Here is a 16,423-nt window from a genome sequence, read left to right as displayed (position 1 = left end):
TGTTTCCCCGGCGTTGGCTCTACGTATTTAAACTCATTTTCATCGCAAAAAATGTTTCACGATTTTTCGTTCCCGCTCACACTCGAGCCTACATAGTAGAACAGTTTACAACACCGAAGCGTTACCCACCGTTACGGGTTGGTTCCTACGCTAACACCAAAACTAAGCCACTGCACCAAGGGCAGGGGTGACAGAGGGGGAAGCGGGCTTCAGCATAGGCCCCCTTCCCCCCAACATAACGACCCCCCGGTTATGTTGGCAAAAGAGGTGCTAGCGAAAGCAGGTCAACGGTGTTGCCTCGAGGCCTTCGAAGTAAACGCCAGAATGACGTCCATGTTGCGATAGGACATAAATAATCATGCTGCTTATCAAATACCCGGGCTACCCCACCCAGCCGCAGGTTCCTCCCAACCCCTCGAGCGTGACGGAGAGAGAAAAGAAAGAAAACTTCCCGGGAACCCGGGAGTAAACATCAAACCAAAGCGCACCGAACATCTAAAGCTAACAAATTCGTCGATCGTTAACTAATCGGAAAGAACAACATACAAACGGGGCGGGGGGAGGCAGTTTAAAGGTTGCGATAAGAAAGCAGCATTCTCGACCACCAGCGACCAACCGAGGGTTGGGAGAACATGGAAAAGCGTACGCTGGCTGGCGATCCGCGCAGAGCGTTTTCCCTTCTTGGAAAGGAAACGCCACGGGGCAAGAGGAAATAGCCGTCAAATTATAAACAAAAACAAATTTTCGGGAACGATGGTATGTACATAGTAGTGGAATGCGGTACGCACGCACACGCACACGCGGCCTTTGTTGTAAGCGTTCGGTTCCGAAACTAGGTCAATCGATAATCAGAGCCCGCGGGAAGGCGAAAGCACCGAAGTTCCCACCAATGATCCTGCGGGATGATGGTCCGTTTTTGTGCGAAGCTCCGTAGAGGACGTGACCAGAGGAGGAGGGCTTCAGGTGGCTCCCGGATCTCAAGCAAGATCCTGGAAGTGTCGTACACCGAACACGAACAAACCGGCCGGAAATGGTTGGCAGTCAGGCGAGAAAAGAAACCTAGTACATAGTGCCAAAAACCGCCCCCCGCTCAAACCATTCCCCCGTACCTCAGACCACCAAACAGATGGTGCAAACCAAAACATGGCTGACCGAACTCGACGCGTGACGCATGAGCCGCCACGAAAGCGGGGAACACTTAATTCCGTGCGCTCGCCATCGGCTTGGGATGAGGGAAAATACACCGAACACACACACACACACACACACACCGACCGACGGGGCAGATTTCCCGGCCGGTACCCGGCGCACTGTTAGCATGCCGGGAAATGTGTTTTCGGACGCCCTCTGTATATACAAGCGGCAGCCTCGAAACCAACACAAACGTACGTCCCCCGAACTCCGGAGCGGACGGTGGAAAACCCAACGCCGTCGCGGGTTCCCGGTTTTTGTGGGTTTCCCGATCCCTTGTATTACATTGTAGCAGAAAGCGCGCGCAATCGGTCCGCTGTAATCGCACACACACCAACACACCGAGCCAGTGGGAAATCGGGACATTGTGTACCCGGTTGGCTCACTGGGTCATCGGTGCAAAGTGTGTGTGTGTTGCAGCACACTACCACAGCTAGAGAGCGCACGATTCGGGATGATTCCTCCCATTCCTGACCATTACCAGCGTGCGTTGCGTGCGGATAGGGAAGCTCCAGTCCCAGTTCCGGTCTCTTTTACTCGCGGCAAACTTCAACGACTCCAGCTCCAGCTTCGGAGAGGGAGTTTGCTGTGGGCAAACCTATCCAGAAAGAGCGAATGGGGGAGCGCAGAAACTCCGGGAAAAGAAAAACACATTACATTGTTGCCTCCCGCGCCGGCTTTCGTCTTCTTCCCGGTCCCAGGTCCCGGTTATATATCGCTCAACAGCGCCCCAAACCCGGTCCCGCTGGCTTCCGGGAGTGTGCGCTTCCTATGTACGGCATGGGCTGTGTGTTTTGATCCCCAAAAGGTGTCGGGAGGTCCGGGACACCGAACCGGGACGCAGCTTAGCAGCAAGCCGTGGGAATAAGGTTTCTTTGGATCTTTAGTTACGCACACACACAAACGCAAGTGTAGGAAGATTAAAGGAATCGCCGCTGGATTAGGGAAGGTGTCGGAAGAGCGCTCGGGTTCGTCCCTTTTGCGGCAACTCCGGAGCGGAACAGGAAGTAAACAATGTAGCACACCGTAAACAACTGGAATTTCGGGCGAGTTGGGATAAAACCAACCGAGGGCAGGTGTGGGGGGAATGCATGTGTGAAAAAATAGAGAGAAAGAGAGAGAAGGAGTGACTCCTGTACGTGTGGTGCAGGGTGTATGTAAAAGGCTCCTTTCCACTTCATATCCTTACTACTCCAGCTCCTGTTTGGAAACTAGGTCAGCCCGAACCGAACGGGGATGGGGGAGGGAAAATAAAAACCCACCCACCTCACACATCCCCACCAACCCGGGGAAAGCTTGTGAGAGAGGGGGGCGGTGAAGGAAGGGTCGGTGGATGGTGGAGCGAAATTCGCGGTCCGTCCCTCAAACCCAACCGGGAACACTCGGGATATGGTGAACACTCACACTCGCAGGGGCTCCCATTCCGAACCGAAGCCGGAGCCCCGATGGATGGGGCCGCGAAGCGAAATGGGTTCGCTTCCGGCGCCTTCGGGCGGGACGCGCGCAGGAGTTCGGGCGGGCTCCCGGGTGGGCGCATAATAACATCAGTAACGCTTGACACACTTGCTCGCTCACTCTCGCGCTCGCTTTTCGCCCGAAACCGTGGGTGGATACTGTGGCCGGGGAGGGCAAGGGGCGAAAGGTTATGGGGAGAAGGGGACGCGTCCCTAGGAAGCCGAAAGCAGGCCGTGCCGCGTACCGTGTTTGTAACGGTCGGCAGTAGGCACAGGCAGTAACGTGACGCTACGCGAGCCGCAACGACGCAGCACAGTGCCGTGCTGCTGCTGCCCGCGGATCGGGAAAAGCCAGGGAAAACGTGCAAATGTAAAAAAAAACAGCAAACAAGGAAGGCATACCAACAAAGGGAAAAAAACAGGGTGGCTTGGAAAAATCATTAACGCACTCGCGGAAAACCAACCTAGAACAAACGGCCAAGCCAAGTGTTGCGAGCGTGCGAGCGTATGTGTGTGTGTGTATGTGTGCGGTGGTGTTGAGGGAATTTCGATCAATCTCAAGATGGCCAGCGGCCAAGTGTTGATGGCAGCGCGGTCTTGCGTCGCCCGGAGGACGCAAGTGTTCAAGCCGAAAGTGCGACATGTAAGAAATTGCGCCGGATCGAGTTCTTCCTCTCTCTCTCTCTCTCTCTCTCTCCCTCTCTCTGTGTGTTCATGCAAAACCCTCCTTAACCCTGGCATCATTTATGACGACAAAATGGCAACACCAACGGAACGGAAAAACAACAACAACTGAACCTAACACACCACACGAGGATAACTTGTACTAAGCCCCTTTCTTATCCTGTTTTTGTTCTCTCTCCCTCTCTCTCTCCTTTTACAGGCCAGTCAGCGAATCTTTAAATGCACCTGGAAAGGTTGTGGTCTCAACTACTCTACATGCGCCGAGATCACTTCACACGTTAGGAACGCACATCTTGGGTAAGTAGGCGGTTTTGGTGACGATGGTTTCGAAATCCTTCCAAAGAACTTCCACGTGGTGAAGTGTGAAAGGGCACCAGAGCGGACGAGGGATGCGGTTAGCTAAAAGCTTCCATTCCCGCAAAGGGTTTTCCACGAAGTACAGACGAGTACTACGAAAGAGGGATTATAAAAATATTTCTACCGGTAATGTCAACCGGTATTTTTTAAATTTAACGGATGCTACTGTGCTGTCAGCATATAAGTGAAACATGTCGCGGCCTCTGAAGAGGTTGTTTTATAGCAATGGACGAGGGAAATGTTGGTCTCGTGGTGAAACAAACGGTCCGCTAATGACGGTCTCCCCTTGCCTTCGTTGTAGACCACGCAAGCCGAACGAGTACAGCGACGAGGAGGACTTCTTCTTCACCGAAACCGAGGATGAGAGCGACGAGAGCGCCCCGAATCCACCCTCGCCACCGACGCTGAGCCACCGCGACATGGCCCGCCCGCCGCACGAGGACCCGGAGTACCAGCGCCAGATCGTTGGCAACTACCGGCAGGGGCTGCTGTCTCAGACGCAGGCCCTCCAGCAGCATGCCGCCGCCGCCGCCCACCAGCAACAGCAGCAGCAGCAGCAGCAGCAGCAACTTCAGGCGCAGCAGTTGGCCTCCATCAAGCCGCCGCTGCCGGCCGGCCTGACGGTGGCGGCCCTCAGCAGCAACGGCGCGTCATCGTCGGCGTCGTCGGCGTCGAGCAACGGGACCGGCAGCTCGAACGGCAGCACCAACGGCACGAGCAATACCCACAGCAGCGTTTCGCCACTGATCCACCACAATTACACCTGGTCGCAGGTGAGCCCGGTAAGTACCCGGGGGGGGGTACGGGACACGCCCACTCGAGCCGCTCGACTAACTGCCTCTCTTCCTCTCTCTCTCTCTCTCTTAGACATCGCCCCAGAAGCACGTGCGGCTCTCGCCCCGCCCGTCGGCCTCGTATCCGTACCCGTCGCCGAACTACCAGCACCACTACCAGGCGCAGGCCGCCCAGCAGCAGCAGCAGCACCACCAGCAGCAGCTCGGCCACATCCAGCTGTCACCGGGCAGCGGCAGCGCCACGGGCACCAGCGGCACCGCCGCCTACCACCAGCTGCTGGCCGGTGCGGCCGCCGCCAGCGCCGGCGCCGTCTCGCTCGGCTCCTACAGCACCAGCTCGAGCTCGAGCGCGGGCAGCGTCGGCAGCGGCGGCCAGCACCGTTCGCCGGTGTCGCCGAACCGTCGGACGCGCGGCGAGAACAAGAAGTGCCGCAAGGTGTACGGCATGGACCACAAGGACCAGTGGTGCACGCAGTGCAAGTGGAAGAAGGCCTGCAGCCGGTTCGGCGACTGATCCAAGCCGGCCTCCGGCAGCAACCGCAAAGCAGCAGCAGCAGCAACAGTTCCGCCGAGCAACAACAGCAGTCTCAAGTTGCCGCCGGCCCCACCGGTGGCGACGCCCTCGTCCACTGCGCCGACTGCCCAGCAGCACTGGATATCGTCGTCGTCCTCCTCGTCCTCGTCCTCGTCCTCGTCCTCGTCGTCGTCATCCTCGTCGTCGTCGTCGTTGGCGTCCACCGCCATGGTGAAGCAGGTGATACCGCTCCAACAACAGCCGCAGCAGGCGCACCAGCAGCAGCATCTCCCCCAAGCGGTGATGCTGCACCATCCCAACCAGCACCAACAACAACATCGTCTCAACGGGCCGCAGTACGCGCTGGCGCAACCCGCGCAGCCTCCGCCACACGCCCGCCCGCGTCCCTCGGGTCTGACGGTCTAAACCGCCAGCCCATCAACAACATCCACACTCACACAGGCGAGTTCCAAACGGTAGCAACCATCTCAACACTCAAGGACAGACATCTCGTGGGCGGTCGACAACCCGAGAGACCCGGTACTACAGCGCACCCAGCCAGAGCGTCTTCGTACTCACATGCCACGCAACATCGAACCTCGTCGTCGTCGTCAGGCCGTGTAGTTTTTTATTTTAGAACTTAGAGCCAGTGCCGAACCACGTCTCCCGCACGGGAAAAACGAAAAAACCCGGCCCGGAACCAGGCAGCGGGCGCGTCATAAACCGTAAGTAAAACCGAATTCTAAAAGACTTTAAGACCCGCGCAAACCCCGGTCCCAAAACGGCTGGGGGAAGAGACAAGAACAAGCGGGCCGGCAAACGGAAGAAGCTGTACGTGGGTGGCAAACACGTTTAAAGCGAGCGAAACAGCAACTTGATCAACCGAAGCGAAAACAATTACTTGAAGAGACTAACTGAGTAAAGCAAAAAAACAAACAAACAAAAAAAAAGAAACGAAATACGAAAACCACAAGACATCAAAGGCTGATTTAGTTTTAAACAAAACCAACAAACAAACAAACAAACGAATGGCGAAGCTAACCAACCGAAGACCGGGCGATCGTGTGAAATAAGCGAGTCTTTTACTGAAAAAACCGGAGCCACAGTTTGATGGAAGGCAGTGGCCTTGGTGGTTGCGAAGCCGAAGTGCCGGGTTTGCCGTATCATCCGCTGCCGGTTCCTTCCATCGCTCCGGCGCGCCCGAACTGAACCGTTTCTTCTGAGCAAACCACACTATCCAACGCCGTCCGTACGAAGAAACGCCCAAGCCCTGATGCACCAGCTGGGCACGCTTGTGGAAAGCGATGGGTGGAAGGTGTGCGAGCGGCAAACCCGCTGGAAATGGCCAGCGGCAGGGTGGCTTAAGTGAACTACCGGGCGCCTCCATCAAGCTGGTTCTCTCCCTGGTCTCTCGCTTCCAACCGCCGATTCGGAACCCGGTGATCTCGAAGCGATCGTCATATCCTCCCACCGGCCGTGTGCGGTTTGGGGAAGGGGAGGAAGAAAAAGCCCATTAAGGAGAAAGCAAAATGGTAAAAAGATCTGTAGAAAAGAAGAGAAAAAACAAACAAACAAAATACACACACAGCGGAGTAAAAAATCATAACCACTGCCAATAAGTTTAAAATGAGCGATAAACTAAAGCAAACGACAACAACAACAAAAAACTAATGATAATGTCCACAGCGGGGTGGCACTACGGGGTAAGGGGTACCAAGGAGGGACTGATGGGGCGCAAACTGAAACGTACGCTCTAAGCCACATCCGGGCCAAATGCAATCAACTGAGCGAACCCCGGATTCCTCTTTGTCGTGTGTTAGTCAGACAGCCCAACCCCGTTAGTACGATGAAGGGCAAGGAAACGCGGAAGCTGCACATACACAGCGAACACCGTGACAGTTTTTTTGGCAGCAGGGAACCGAAAAGAGAGACAAAATGTCGAAAAAGTCGAAACGAAGTGCGGCAGATGGGAGTGTGCGACTGTAACGAAGAGCTGTGCGCGTGAAAAGGTGACGGAAAGGAAAGCGCAAAGCGAAAGTAGGACGGTGGAATGAGGGGGAAGCAATACCCCAATACACGTTACGCAGATAAAGAAAGAATCAAATCCGTATAAACGTAATTCGTAAAAACATAATTCTTACTGAAACAAAAAAGCAAATTCTGTCTATATGTGTACTAGGAGCATAAGTTAAATGAGTATTCGGTGCGGCGAAGGGGAAGGTGCCCATTGCTATACAACAACAAGAAAAAAAACACACACACACTTATAGTAGGAACACTCGGAAAAGTGTACTAAGTACTAATCCCTTTAAGACGTTAATCGACTCCGTACGCGCGCGAAGGCTTGCATTAAGGCAAACGAGACGAGAAGACGCAATGGTGGTAAAAGAGGAAAATGAATGGCGAAAGAGAACGAAAGTGAATGTAGGAGAGCTGCAAAACAACAACAAAAACAAGAAGAAAAACAAAACAAACAAACACCCGCAGAAGCAAAAGATACTATTTACTATTTCAGTTTTGTAACGCACTAAAAACTACTAACACAAAAACCACAAACTATCGATCACACCTTTCACGCGAAATTTTTAGCAAACGTTGTGCTAGGTAAAAGGACGTGGTGGAATGAATAATACATCCGGGACGCTGTTATATTTATGTAAAAAGAAGAGAGGAAAAGCCAACCTCCTTTCGGAAAATATGGCGTAAAGCTGTAACACAACACTGCTCGCTCGGCAGATGGTTCTGGATGCTGAAAGTTCGATCGTTTATGTTTTCAAATCGTAGGATGCGGCGAGATTTTTGCTTCCGTTTCTATACGAAGAAGAGGAAGAACCTTTAAATTACCCCTGGAACCTGGCTTACTTGGATCGATCGACACGGTACGGAAAGGATATTTTTAATATAATTTGTTTTAGATTTTCACCACAGGGCTGTTGCAATTGTTCGGTTTGCGGAACCGATCGGATGAGTTTGGTTGGAAGATTGTTTTGTAAACAAAAACAAAAAAAAACAGAGAATAGATTGAAGGGCCTCGGTCGGTATGTGCCCGACCATAGGCCTCTTCCGACTCACATGTGATACCATCGAGCCGCACACCACGGGAGAGAAAGCTTTCGTTTTGTTTTAATCAAAATTGATCACATTTTTCGATCAAAGTTGACCTATTTATTTATTGTTGTGTGTGCTCGTTTGCCAGAGGAACGTGTTACTGTTTTTTCGTGCACGACTCCTCGCGCGGTGGGTTCGATTCCCGAATGTTGTTCATTAATTTATTTTCTTCCGCAAATCCGTTCCCGATCTGTGGGCGGAGCGATCTCCGATCTTGGCTCGATTGCAAAACGAGTTGAGTTGAGTTCCGTAACGACGATTCAACGCCGTCAACGTCGGAACTGAGTCCTTGCCCTCCCCGTCAGATGCCCTTTCGTTGGGTTGATCACCGGGAGGGATGAACAGACGAACACGTGGGCTTCCGGTGGACACTCGTTTCCGCCGACCGCCGTTCGTCCGTTTCGTTCGGTTTTGATTGTGTTCCAGCTTTGTAGATTTTTCGGTTCGTTTGTTTGTTTCGAAGGCAAACACAAAGGCCACCCCAGAAGCGAGACCAGACACAACTGGAGGATGGAGAGGACAGCGCCAAAGGATGAGAAAAGAAAAACAAATTGGTGGAACAAATATGGAATGATACGCAATTTCGCAACCGATGATCTCTGTAAAACTGTTCATTTTTTTTTTTAATTTTTGTTTGTTTGTTTTCACCATAAATATACTTGTACATTTGTAAAGTAATGTGTTTGCATGTTCCATTCTGCCTCCCCTGTTCCCTCCCCACCCTGTCTGGCCATCTCCACCTGTCGCTACTCAGTTTGGTTTGTTCGGCAATCGGAGAGCGCAATGAGGCACTTGTGGAAGTGTGGCGTTATTGTGGTTGTTTGTGCCTCGGAGTATCCGTTTTTTTTTTACCGGATCACCGAGGGACGGAGAGAAAAATGTGTGTGCGAGTGCGAACGTGTGGAAAACCGTTTAAACACCAATTGATCCGATGATTTGCCTGGTGCTGCCACTGGTGCGTCTTAACCAGATCAGCGCCACCATAAAATAGGGCTAGGAGGAAGCCGAAAAACCCAACCCACACACACAAACACACGGTCCACTGCTAGCGATAACAGTTACCCACTGGGTGACGCCAAAATGAAAAGCAATTCGAATCCGGTACGGGGTGCGTTGGAACTGGTTGGGTTGGGTTTACCGTTCGGGCAAGAAATATGCACCTTTTAGCGAGAAAAAAAACAAGCACCTTCCACCACCCGAATGCAACACCACCATCTCCGGAACAGTCCGCCCCGAAAGGGAAAACGCAACTCGTACTTCTAAATGACAATCGCGAGCAAACGAATAAGCAAATGCAATGATCTATCATCTTACGAATTACGTGAGGACGAACGCACAACGGCATCGTGAGTACTGTGTACGCGCCGAATTGGTGTGAATGTGTGTGTGTGTCTGTCTTAAGGTTTATGCTTTGGTTCGCTCAAGCATCCCGATCATGATCGATTGGCAACGATCATATGCAGCGCAATTGGAACGGGAAGCCGAATGCCGCCGAGGGGATTCTTTTCAACACTCTGCTGTTTGTGAAATTTCGGTCAATAAAACAACAAGAAACGAAAGGGAAAACTCGGGATCGGAGCGGGTATTGTGTGCTACATGAGCAGGAAAAAAGCGATGAAAGCGAGCGAAGAGGGTGCGAACATTTGGATGCAACGCGGTTTAGAAAGGAGTGTATTAAAAAAGACTACAATTTTTGCCTATTTACATGTACAAACTAACTAAGCAAAATTTAAGGATAAAACAAAAACCGGGAGAACTAGTGCGATGCTCGCAACAGCAACAAATAGCTGGGGAACACACAATCGGGAGGCGTCTTCTCGGCGAGCAAAGATACTAAAAAGGGGCGCAAAGTACCACTACTTCTTCTACTTTACATCGCATCTAACGCTTTTTGAACAATCGAATGCGCTCATTCGGCACCGGTGGTAAAACTAATAAGCAAAACTAACTTGCAATAAAGAAACCGAAAGCAACATTCAGAAAAGAAGGTGCGATAAAACAAAACAAAAGACAAGCGAACACACAAACACACACCAACATAAATGATATGATGATCAAGAACTCAACAAGGAGGAGGAAACGTTAGCAAATGCGTTGAAAATAGAAGAAAGTAAAGAGAAGAAAGTGTAAGCGTTTTGCGGACGACATAATCTAGGCTTCTCTCTAAGTAACGATTATCTCTCAAATAGTATGATGGAAATATATGCAATAAACGACCGCAGAGTGATGAATGGCGGAAGGAGCAAAAACAAAAACACGTACATTACGAGTAGCACGGTGTGTCGAAAAACAAAAATACAGCAAACCATTTGTCGTGTGTAGTAGTCGACTATTTAAGTGTAATTTTCCTCTCCCGTTTTTTCGTGTTGTTCTAAGGCGAAAAAGTGAAAAAAACCAGTGCGATGTACATACGTGACGTACTTTTTCCGCCAGCCAGTCTGGCCAACGTCCCGATGTAACTCGGAAAATGTGGTGGCAAGATTGTGTGTGTGTGTGTGTGTGCTTAAAGAGACTTAAGAAAAACGGTATCCGTATCGGAAGGAAACGAATTCAAACAGGCAGAAAAATTGATCAAATTGAAAGGTACTTGATAATCATGAAAGCGTCCATCTTATTCATTTCCACGCGCACACACACACACACACACAAACCACTAAAATACACAATACAGCATAAAAAGCAAGTGAGGAAAGAAGCCTGTTACAACAAAACAAAAAACTACATTAACCAATGGCGAAGGAAAGGATACGAAAACAAAAATACGTGCCAGTAGTAAAGATTGCAATCTTCTACAAGCAGGTCCTTTTTCTCATCATCCATGTTTCTTTCTCGCTTCCACGCTGCTGGTAAGTGAAAGATTTGGCAATGGTTTGACTGCACGATCGTGACACGCAATTTTTAACGCATCACCACTTCTTCACGCGCCTTTTACACGGGCTTTGTTTTTTAATCCAAATGTTATACCATCTCCCAGCGGGGCAAACAGATGCGGGTTAGAGCGACACAGACAGTGGGCTATAGGACACTAGGAAGGGAGGAAACACGGAACACAGACAAGAAAAGGGAAATAGCAAAGCGATCCGACGGCTTCAGATAAGCAGACAGCGCAGGAGGAGGACAAATGGCGGGTAAAGTTTAATTCGAATCGGTGGGAGAGGAAGAGGAAGCGGCGCATTATAATGGGGGTTACCGTATTTTATTATTACTATTATTATATTTCTACGTTTTTCTTCGTTTGTTTCTAAGTTAAGCTTTAACTGTGAAATTCAGTGCGTCACGCGATGAGCAAAGAAAGTGTTGAAAACGAGTAAATATAGCGAGCGCAAACAAAAACAAAAGGATGAAGCTTAAGGTTAAGAAAATATACATATATATATGACAACCAATAATTACGGAAACGGTATCGAAAACGTAACCCTAAGATGCAAAGTAAAAGAAGGTAACGAAAGTGAGAGAGAAAGAAGAGAGACAGTTTTTAATTCACCCACCTTTTTCGACCTTAAGTTATTATTTAGTGCTTTAAGCCTTAATGTGAGAATGCGGAAGATGTGAAAAAAAGAACCCCACTCTAAACAAACAAAACCAATTGCTGTATGATTTTTTCACTAAGTTTTCTTTAGTTTTTTTTTTGTTTGTCATAAGAAATTATCGTGTAAGGCTTCTAACAAAAACTAAACAAAAAAAACACATGCAAAAATATATACAAAAAAAAAATACACACACAATACACTCATGCCTATCCACCTTACCCCTAGGTTAAGAGATGTTCAATTGAATAAGATTAGTTTGTTTTTGGTAACATTCGGCTGTAAGAGTTTTGTTCTAAGTTTGCCGTTCATCTTCTACTGAGAAACAAAAGTGCTCCGAAAGGATAACAGCCGTTAGATAAGACACGAAACGTACACACACGCATACACCGTGGTAAAAGGAAACAAAAACAACAATAAAAAAAACTCACTACAAAATGTCTTTCCCAAAATTGTTTCGAAGAAAAACAATCAACCCAATACAAACGTCTAACAAAAAACTCTGTTCTGCTTCACAGTTAGGTTTATTGGGGCTCATTTGTGCGTTAGTAAGGGATGTATTAGGGTCTTGTTAGGAAGGAAGGAAGGTAAAAACCAACAATTGACGCCTGTTTTGCGTTCGTCAATCGATTTGATTGTTTGTTTTTTTTCCTTGCTACTACGGTAAGCATATAGCGATAAGAAGTGAGGGAAGGCGATGCCGAAAGATTGTTAGAAATGAAGGTGACAAAGTGACAAGAACGGACACACCACACCTTAGCAAAAAAAACACAAGAAACACAACACAACACAAAACCGAAACCTAAATGCCAAGGCCAAGAAGTAATGATGGTATCTCTGTAAAGTTACGTTATTGCGGTTAAGATTTATCGGTTAGGATATGTAATCGGAAGTAGTGTAAAATGTTTCCTTTCACCCTCAACTTTACTGCTTCTGCTCCTTTTGCTCCTTATTCTCTATTTTTTTTTTCAAACAACACTTTGCATCTGTTATCGAAGTGCATTCAGTTCTGTTGCTTCTAGTACGTTATGCGAATGTTACGATCAAATTCAACATTTAATTGTTCCCTATTGACAAACGTTGGACTTTTCTATACTATATCCATCTCTGCCTTTCCCGCTTCGGCTGTCGTAATCCAAAGAAACAGACGCGGCATGTTTCTTCTATTATTATTAACACCTCATTGTTATTTTCTGCTTCTCATCTTCTCAAAGCCCTTAAAGGAATGTAGCGCTTAAGCTCCAGAATTTCGTTTTTTTTGTTTATTAAGTTAATCCTCGTCCCAACTAAGCGCGAAAGCGTCCGGCTACGCTTCCGTGGGTTCGAGCAAACCATTCTATTTATCTGCCATTTAAACCTAAGATTACGTTTACGGGCTCGTGTTACGACAAAGAACCAAGCGATCGAGCGACAAGTGGAAAGGAAAGCTGCAAATAGTTCTCTATCGTGCTTCACTCAAAACCAAACTGATGCCTTCTTCTTTCCCCCTCTTTTCCGGCATTCGGGTTTCTTGTTTTCTGTATTTGCTAATTTCCCTGTTATTAAATATTTATAATCTTTCTGAAAGTGCAATCGCTTGCAAATCATTGATCTTCCTCCTAACCCACCCCCGTCCGCGGGGCTTTAATTTGTTTCGGTTGTTTGAAATGCTCTTGCTTTTATAAGGACCAGCGAATAGACTTAGGCGAAACGAAATGTACCATTTTTTTTTATATATACCGTAAACTTACCCTTTAGCCGTTAAGGACAATTGTGTTGGATAATAACTTTTCCTTTTTTCTGCCACTTCCTCGTTGACCGCGTCTATATTTACAAATGATTAGGGTAACTCGAAGCGTCGAACCCGGCCATGAGGATATTCTGCCGCGAAGGGTGGTTAATGGGGTTGTTGGGAGCGATTTTTAAATGTAGTTAAAACATAATACTTTGCGTTGGCAACTCATCGAGCCCTTCCCCTCCCCTTCGGGCCCCTCCCCGATGCCCGGAACTGATGATTGGCAGCGTGCAGGAAACTCATTTGCTTACATGAATGCATTACACTCACCACTCCCCCCCCCCCCCCCACCCCCCCCCCACCACCACACGCAACACACATACAAATCGTTAGTTTTTAGTGTAGTGAAATATTTTATGCATAATTTAGTGTATGTTTTTTTTTTTTGTTGTAACATTTATTTATTTATTACTGTTCGGAAACGGAACTATTTTAACACCCTAACCGAATGCATGATGCAGAGAGGGAGGGAGAGAGATTGGAAAATGAAGTAGGCAGAAAGTGGGAGCGAAGGAGGAAAAGGGAAACGGTAAAGGAAACGTATCACAACTGGGCACTGGGCCGGGGGGTCGCCGGTGGGGCAACAATCGCAAGCAGTTGTAGAATAGCAAATAGGCAAACATACACAAGACACAAATATCAGACGAGAAGGCTAAACCGCAACAATGGCGGAATGGAGAACTAGAAACTGGATGCAACATTTCACTTACCAAACTAACTAAGGGCTACAGGATGCAGCATGATGATTGTTGACGTTGTTGTTGACGAGTTGTTAGGACGGGTATTGTTTTGCTGGCTAGGCGTCGACTTTTATGCGATTAGGTTTTTTTTTCCCCGCGTTTCACTTTCTCCCGCTACCATTAGGATGTAAGGATGTAACAGGTTCCCCGTTGGAGTCGTGCAAAAAGGGAAAAAGAGGGGAAACTAAAGAAGCAAAACTTAGTACACTGGATTTCGCTCCCATTATTGCAAGCACAGGCACACACAGAAATGTACAGAACAGAGGGCAAGAGCAGCAGCAGCTGGAGTATATAATGTATGTAGAGGGGAGAAATGAAACCAATAGAAAATGAACAATGATGACTGTCGAGCAAGAGGTATGCGCAACAAGTGAAGAAAATTATAAAGAAAAAAAAACACAAATCAACAAAGAGAGTAAATAGTGTAGAACAAGTGAGAAAACAAACAAAATTATATAACAGAAACAGAACAGAACAACCCGCCACAGACACGGAACAATGAAATAAGCAGTACACAGTACACAGAGTTATACTTAACAATAGCAGAGGCATGTCGGTGTCGGATGTAAAGAAGTTGTACATAGATATCAGAACAGAGAAAAACCATGTGCACCACGCGCGAAGGTCGAATTTTACAATTCTTTCAGCCAGCTAACGATGTTCGTTCTGTTGCAAATAGCTGCGACGATGGTTTAGGAACATTTTCCTAATTTTCATCTTTTTCCCTTACTTCTTTTGCTCTTTACACTTCCTGCCTCTTTCACTTTTAGTAAAATTTTCCTTAGCTACGTTAGAGGTGTAAGCCATTTGTACATTGTTTTTTTTCCTTCTTTGTTATCGTTTCTTAATGCTCATTCGGTTTACTTTCGCTTGAGAGGGCATGTATTGCAAGGCACGAAACATGGCACAGGGCGGGACCCGTAAAACAGAATGAAACAAAAAAAAAAAAACAAAACAAAACAAAACCGAAACCGTTAAAGCTACATTGCAGCACGAGCAAACCAAAAGAAACTAAAAATCACTAAAAGTAGGACACACGGACTCGAAATCATGCTAGTTTTTAAAACTCACAAACACCTTTGTCAATAACAAACAAACAAACCAACAAACGAACGCAGAATTATTACAATCCACAAAGAAAAACTATAACAAATATACGTGAAGGCAGGGAAGGTTGAGGAAGAGTACCGGTTGGAAGGGCAAAGAAAAGAAAATTATAATGAAAATGATACTGTAGAATAGTTGAGTGTGCGTGTGTGTGTGTGTCCAGATATGGGAGCATGAATATGGTTAGCTTAAAACGATGGATAAGTGTTTCGAAAGCAAAACTGTAAGAGATCGTACAAGTGTCGTTAATGGATTTAAAAACACGCAAAAATACATACAGCTCATGCAAATCGTAATGAAAAACCCGAACGGAAACAAACGAAAACACAAACACTAGCAAACAAGCAGACACATCATGAAACGATAAGAAGTAGCAAGCGGAAAACGTAAGCGAAGACCGGTACAGATTTCAGCAAAGTAAAGGAAGCACGATGAGGCAAAGGAACGCAAAAAGAAACAAAATGCATGCATTAAAGGGTGTGTCATAAAGGAACAGTTGCACATTAAAGAGGGACGAGAAAGAACTGCATAATTACAGCGCAACCGATGAAGTTATGTATGTGTATGTGTGCGTGTGTGTGTGTGTGTGTTGAAGGTATGTTCTTTTAAGACGTGATTCTGTTCGGAGACAAAATTTAGGCAAATTTTCTCTATTCGGCCAAACCTACAAGAACCCGGCAGAGGATGGAAAAGTAATAATTGCACACGCATAACTGATACTGACATCAAAACACACACATACACGATCACACACACACAACTTTCCGGCTCTGCGCCAGATAGACCCCTCTCATGCTCATCTCCCTCCCCCTCCACATTGATGGACGATGCTGTACGATCGATGCATATGTTGATCTTTAGCGGCACAAGATGGCGAAGGTGAACAAGTGAACGTAAAACAAACCCGTAATGAAACGAGCAAGGAGTGTTTTGTTGATAGAGAGTAACCCGAACAAAGCGAGCGGAAAACCCTTATGCTGTGTAGTGTGTGTTCATGAACATTGTTGAACGTTGTTGGTTTTGAATGGTTTTGTCATTTTTCGATTGCTCAACCGGGCGGTTTTTTCTTCTCACCTAGTTATGTTTCCTTTCCAATTGTTTCTTTTTTCCTCCCGCTTTACGTGATTTTATATTCCCGTTCCCGTTGACATTTTGCAGTTTTAACATTACTAT

The 16,423-nt window shown here is 47.5% G+C and overlaps 1 protein-coding gene across 1 annotated transcript in view; it reads left to right on the top strand.

Moving 5' to 3' along the window:
• Positions 1-4,994, top strand: part of LOC131288113 (zinc finger protein 395) — a 90,555-nt gene extending 85,561 nt beyond the window's left edge. Inside the window, exons 5-7 of the mRNA XM_058317223.1 lie at positions 3,529-3,626; positions 3,988-4,468; positions 4,554-4,994. Coding sequence (XP_058173206.1) covers positions 3,529-3,626; positions 3,988-4,468; positions 4,554-4,994 — 1,020 coding nt within the window. The remainder of the gene's footprint in view (positions 1-3,528; positions 3,627-3,987; positions 4,469-4,553) is intronic.
• The last annotated feature ends 11,429 nt before the right edge of the window (positions 4,995-16,423 follow it).

The sequence above is a fragment of the Anopheles ziemanni genome, chromosome 3 (genome assembly GCF_943734765.1).
Source record: "Anopheles ziemanni chromosome 3, idAnoZiCoDA_A2_x.2, whole genome shotgun sequence".
Taxonomy (NCBI): Eukaryota; Metazoa; Arthropoda; class Insecta; order Diptera; family Culicidae; genus Anopheles; species Anopheles ziemanni.
This window is presented reverse-complemented; position numbering and strand designations above follow the sequence as displayed.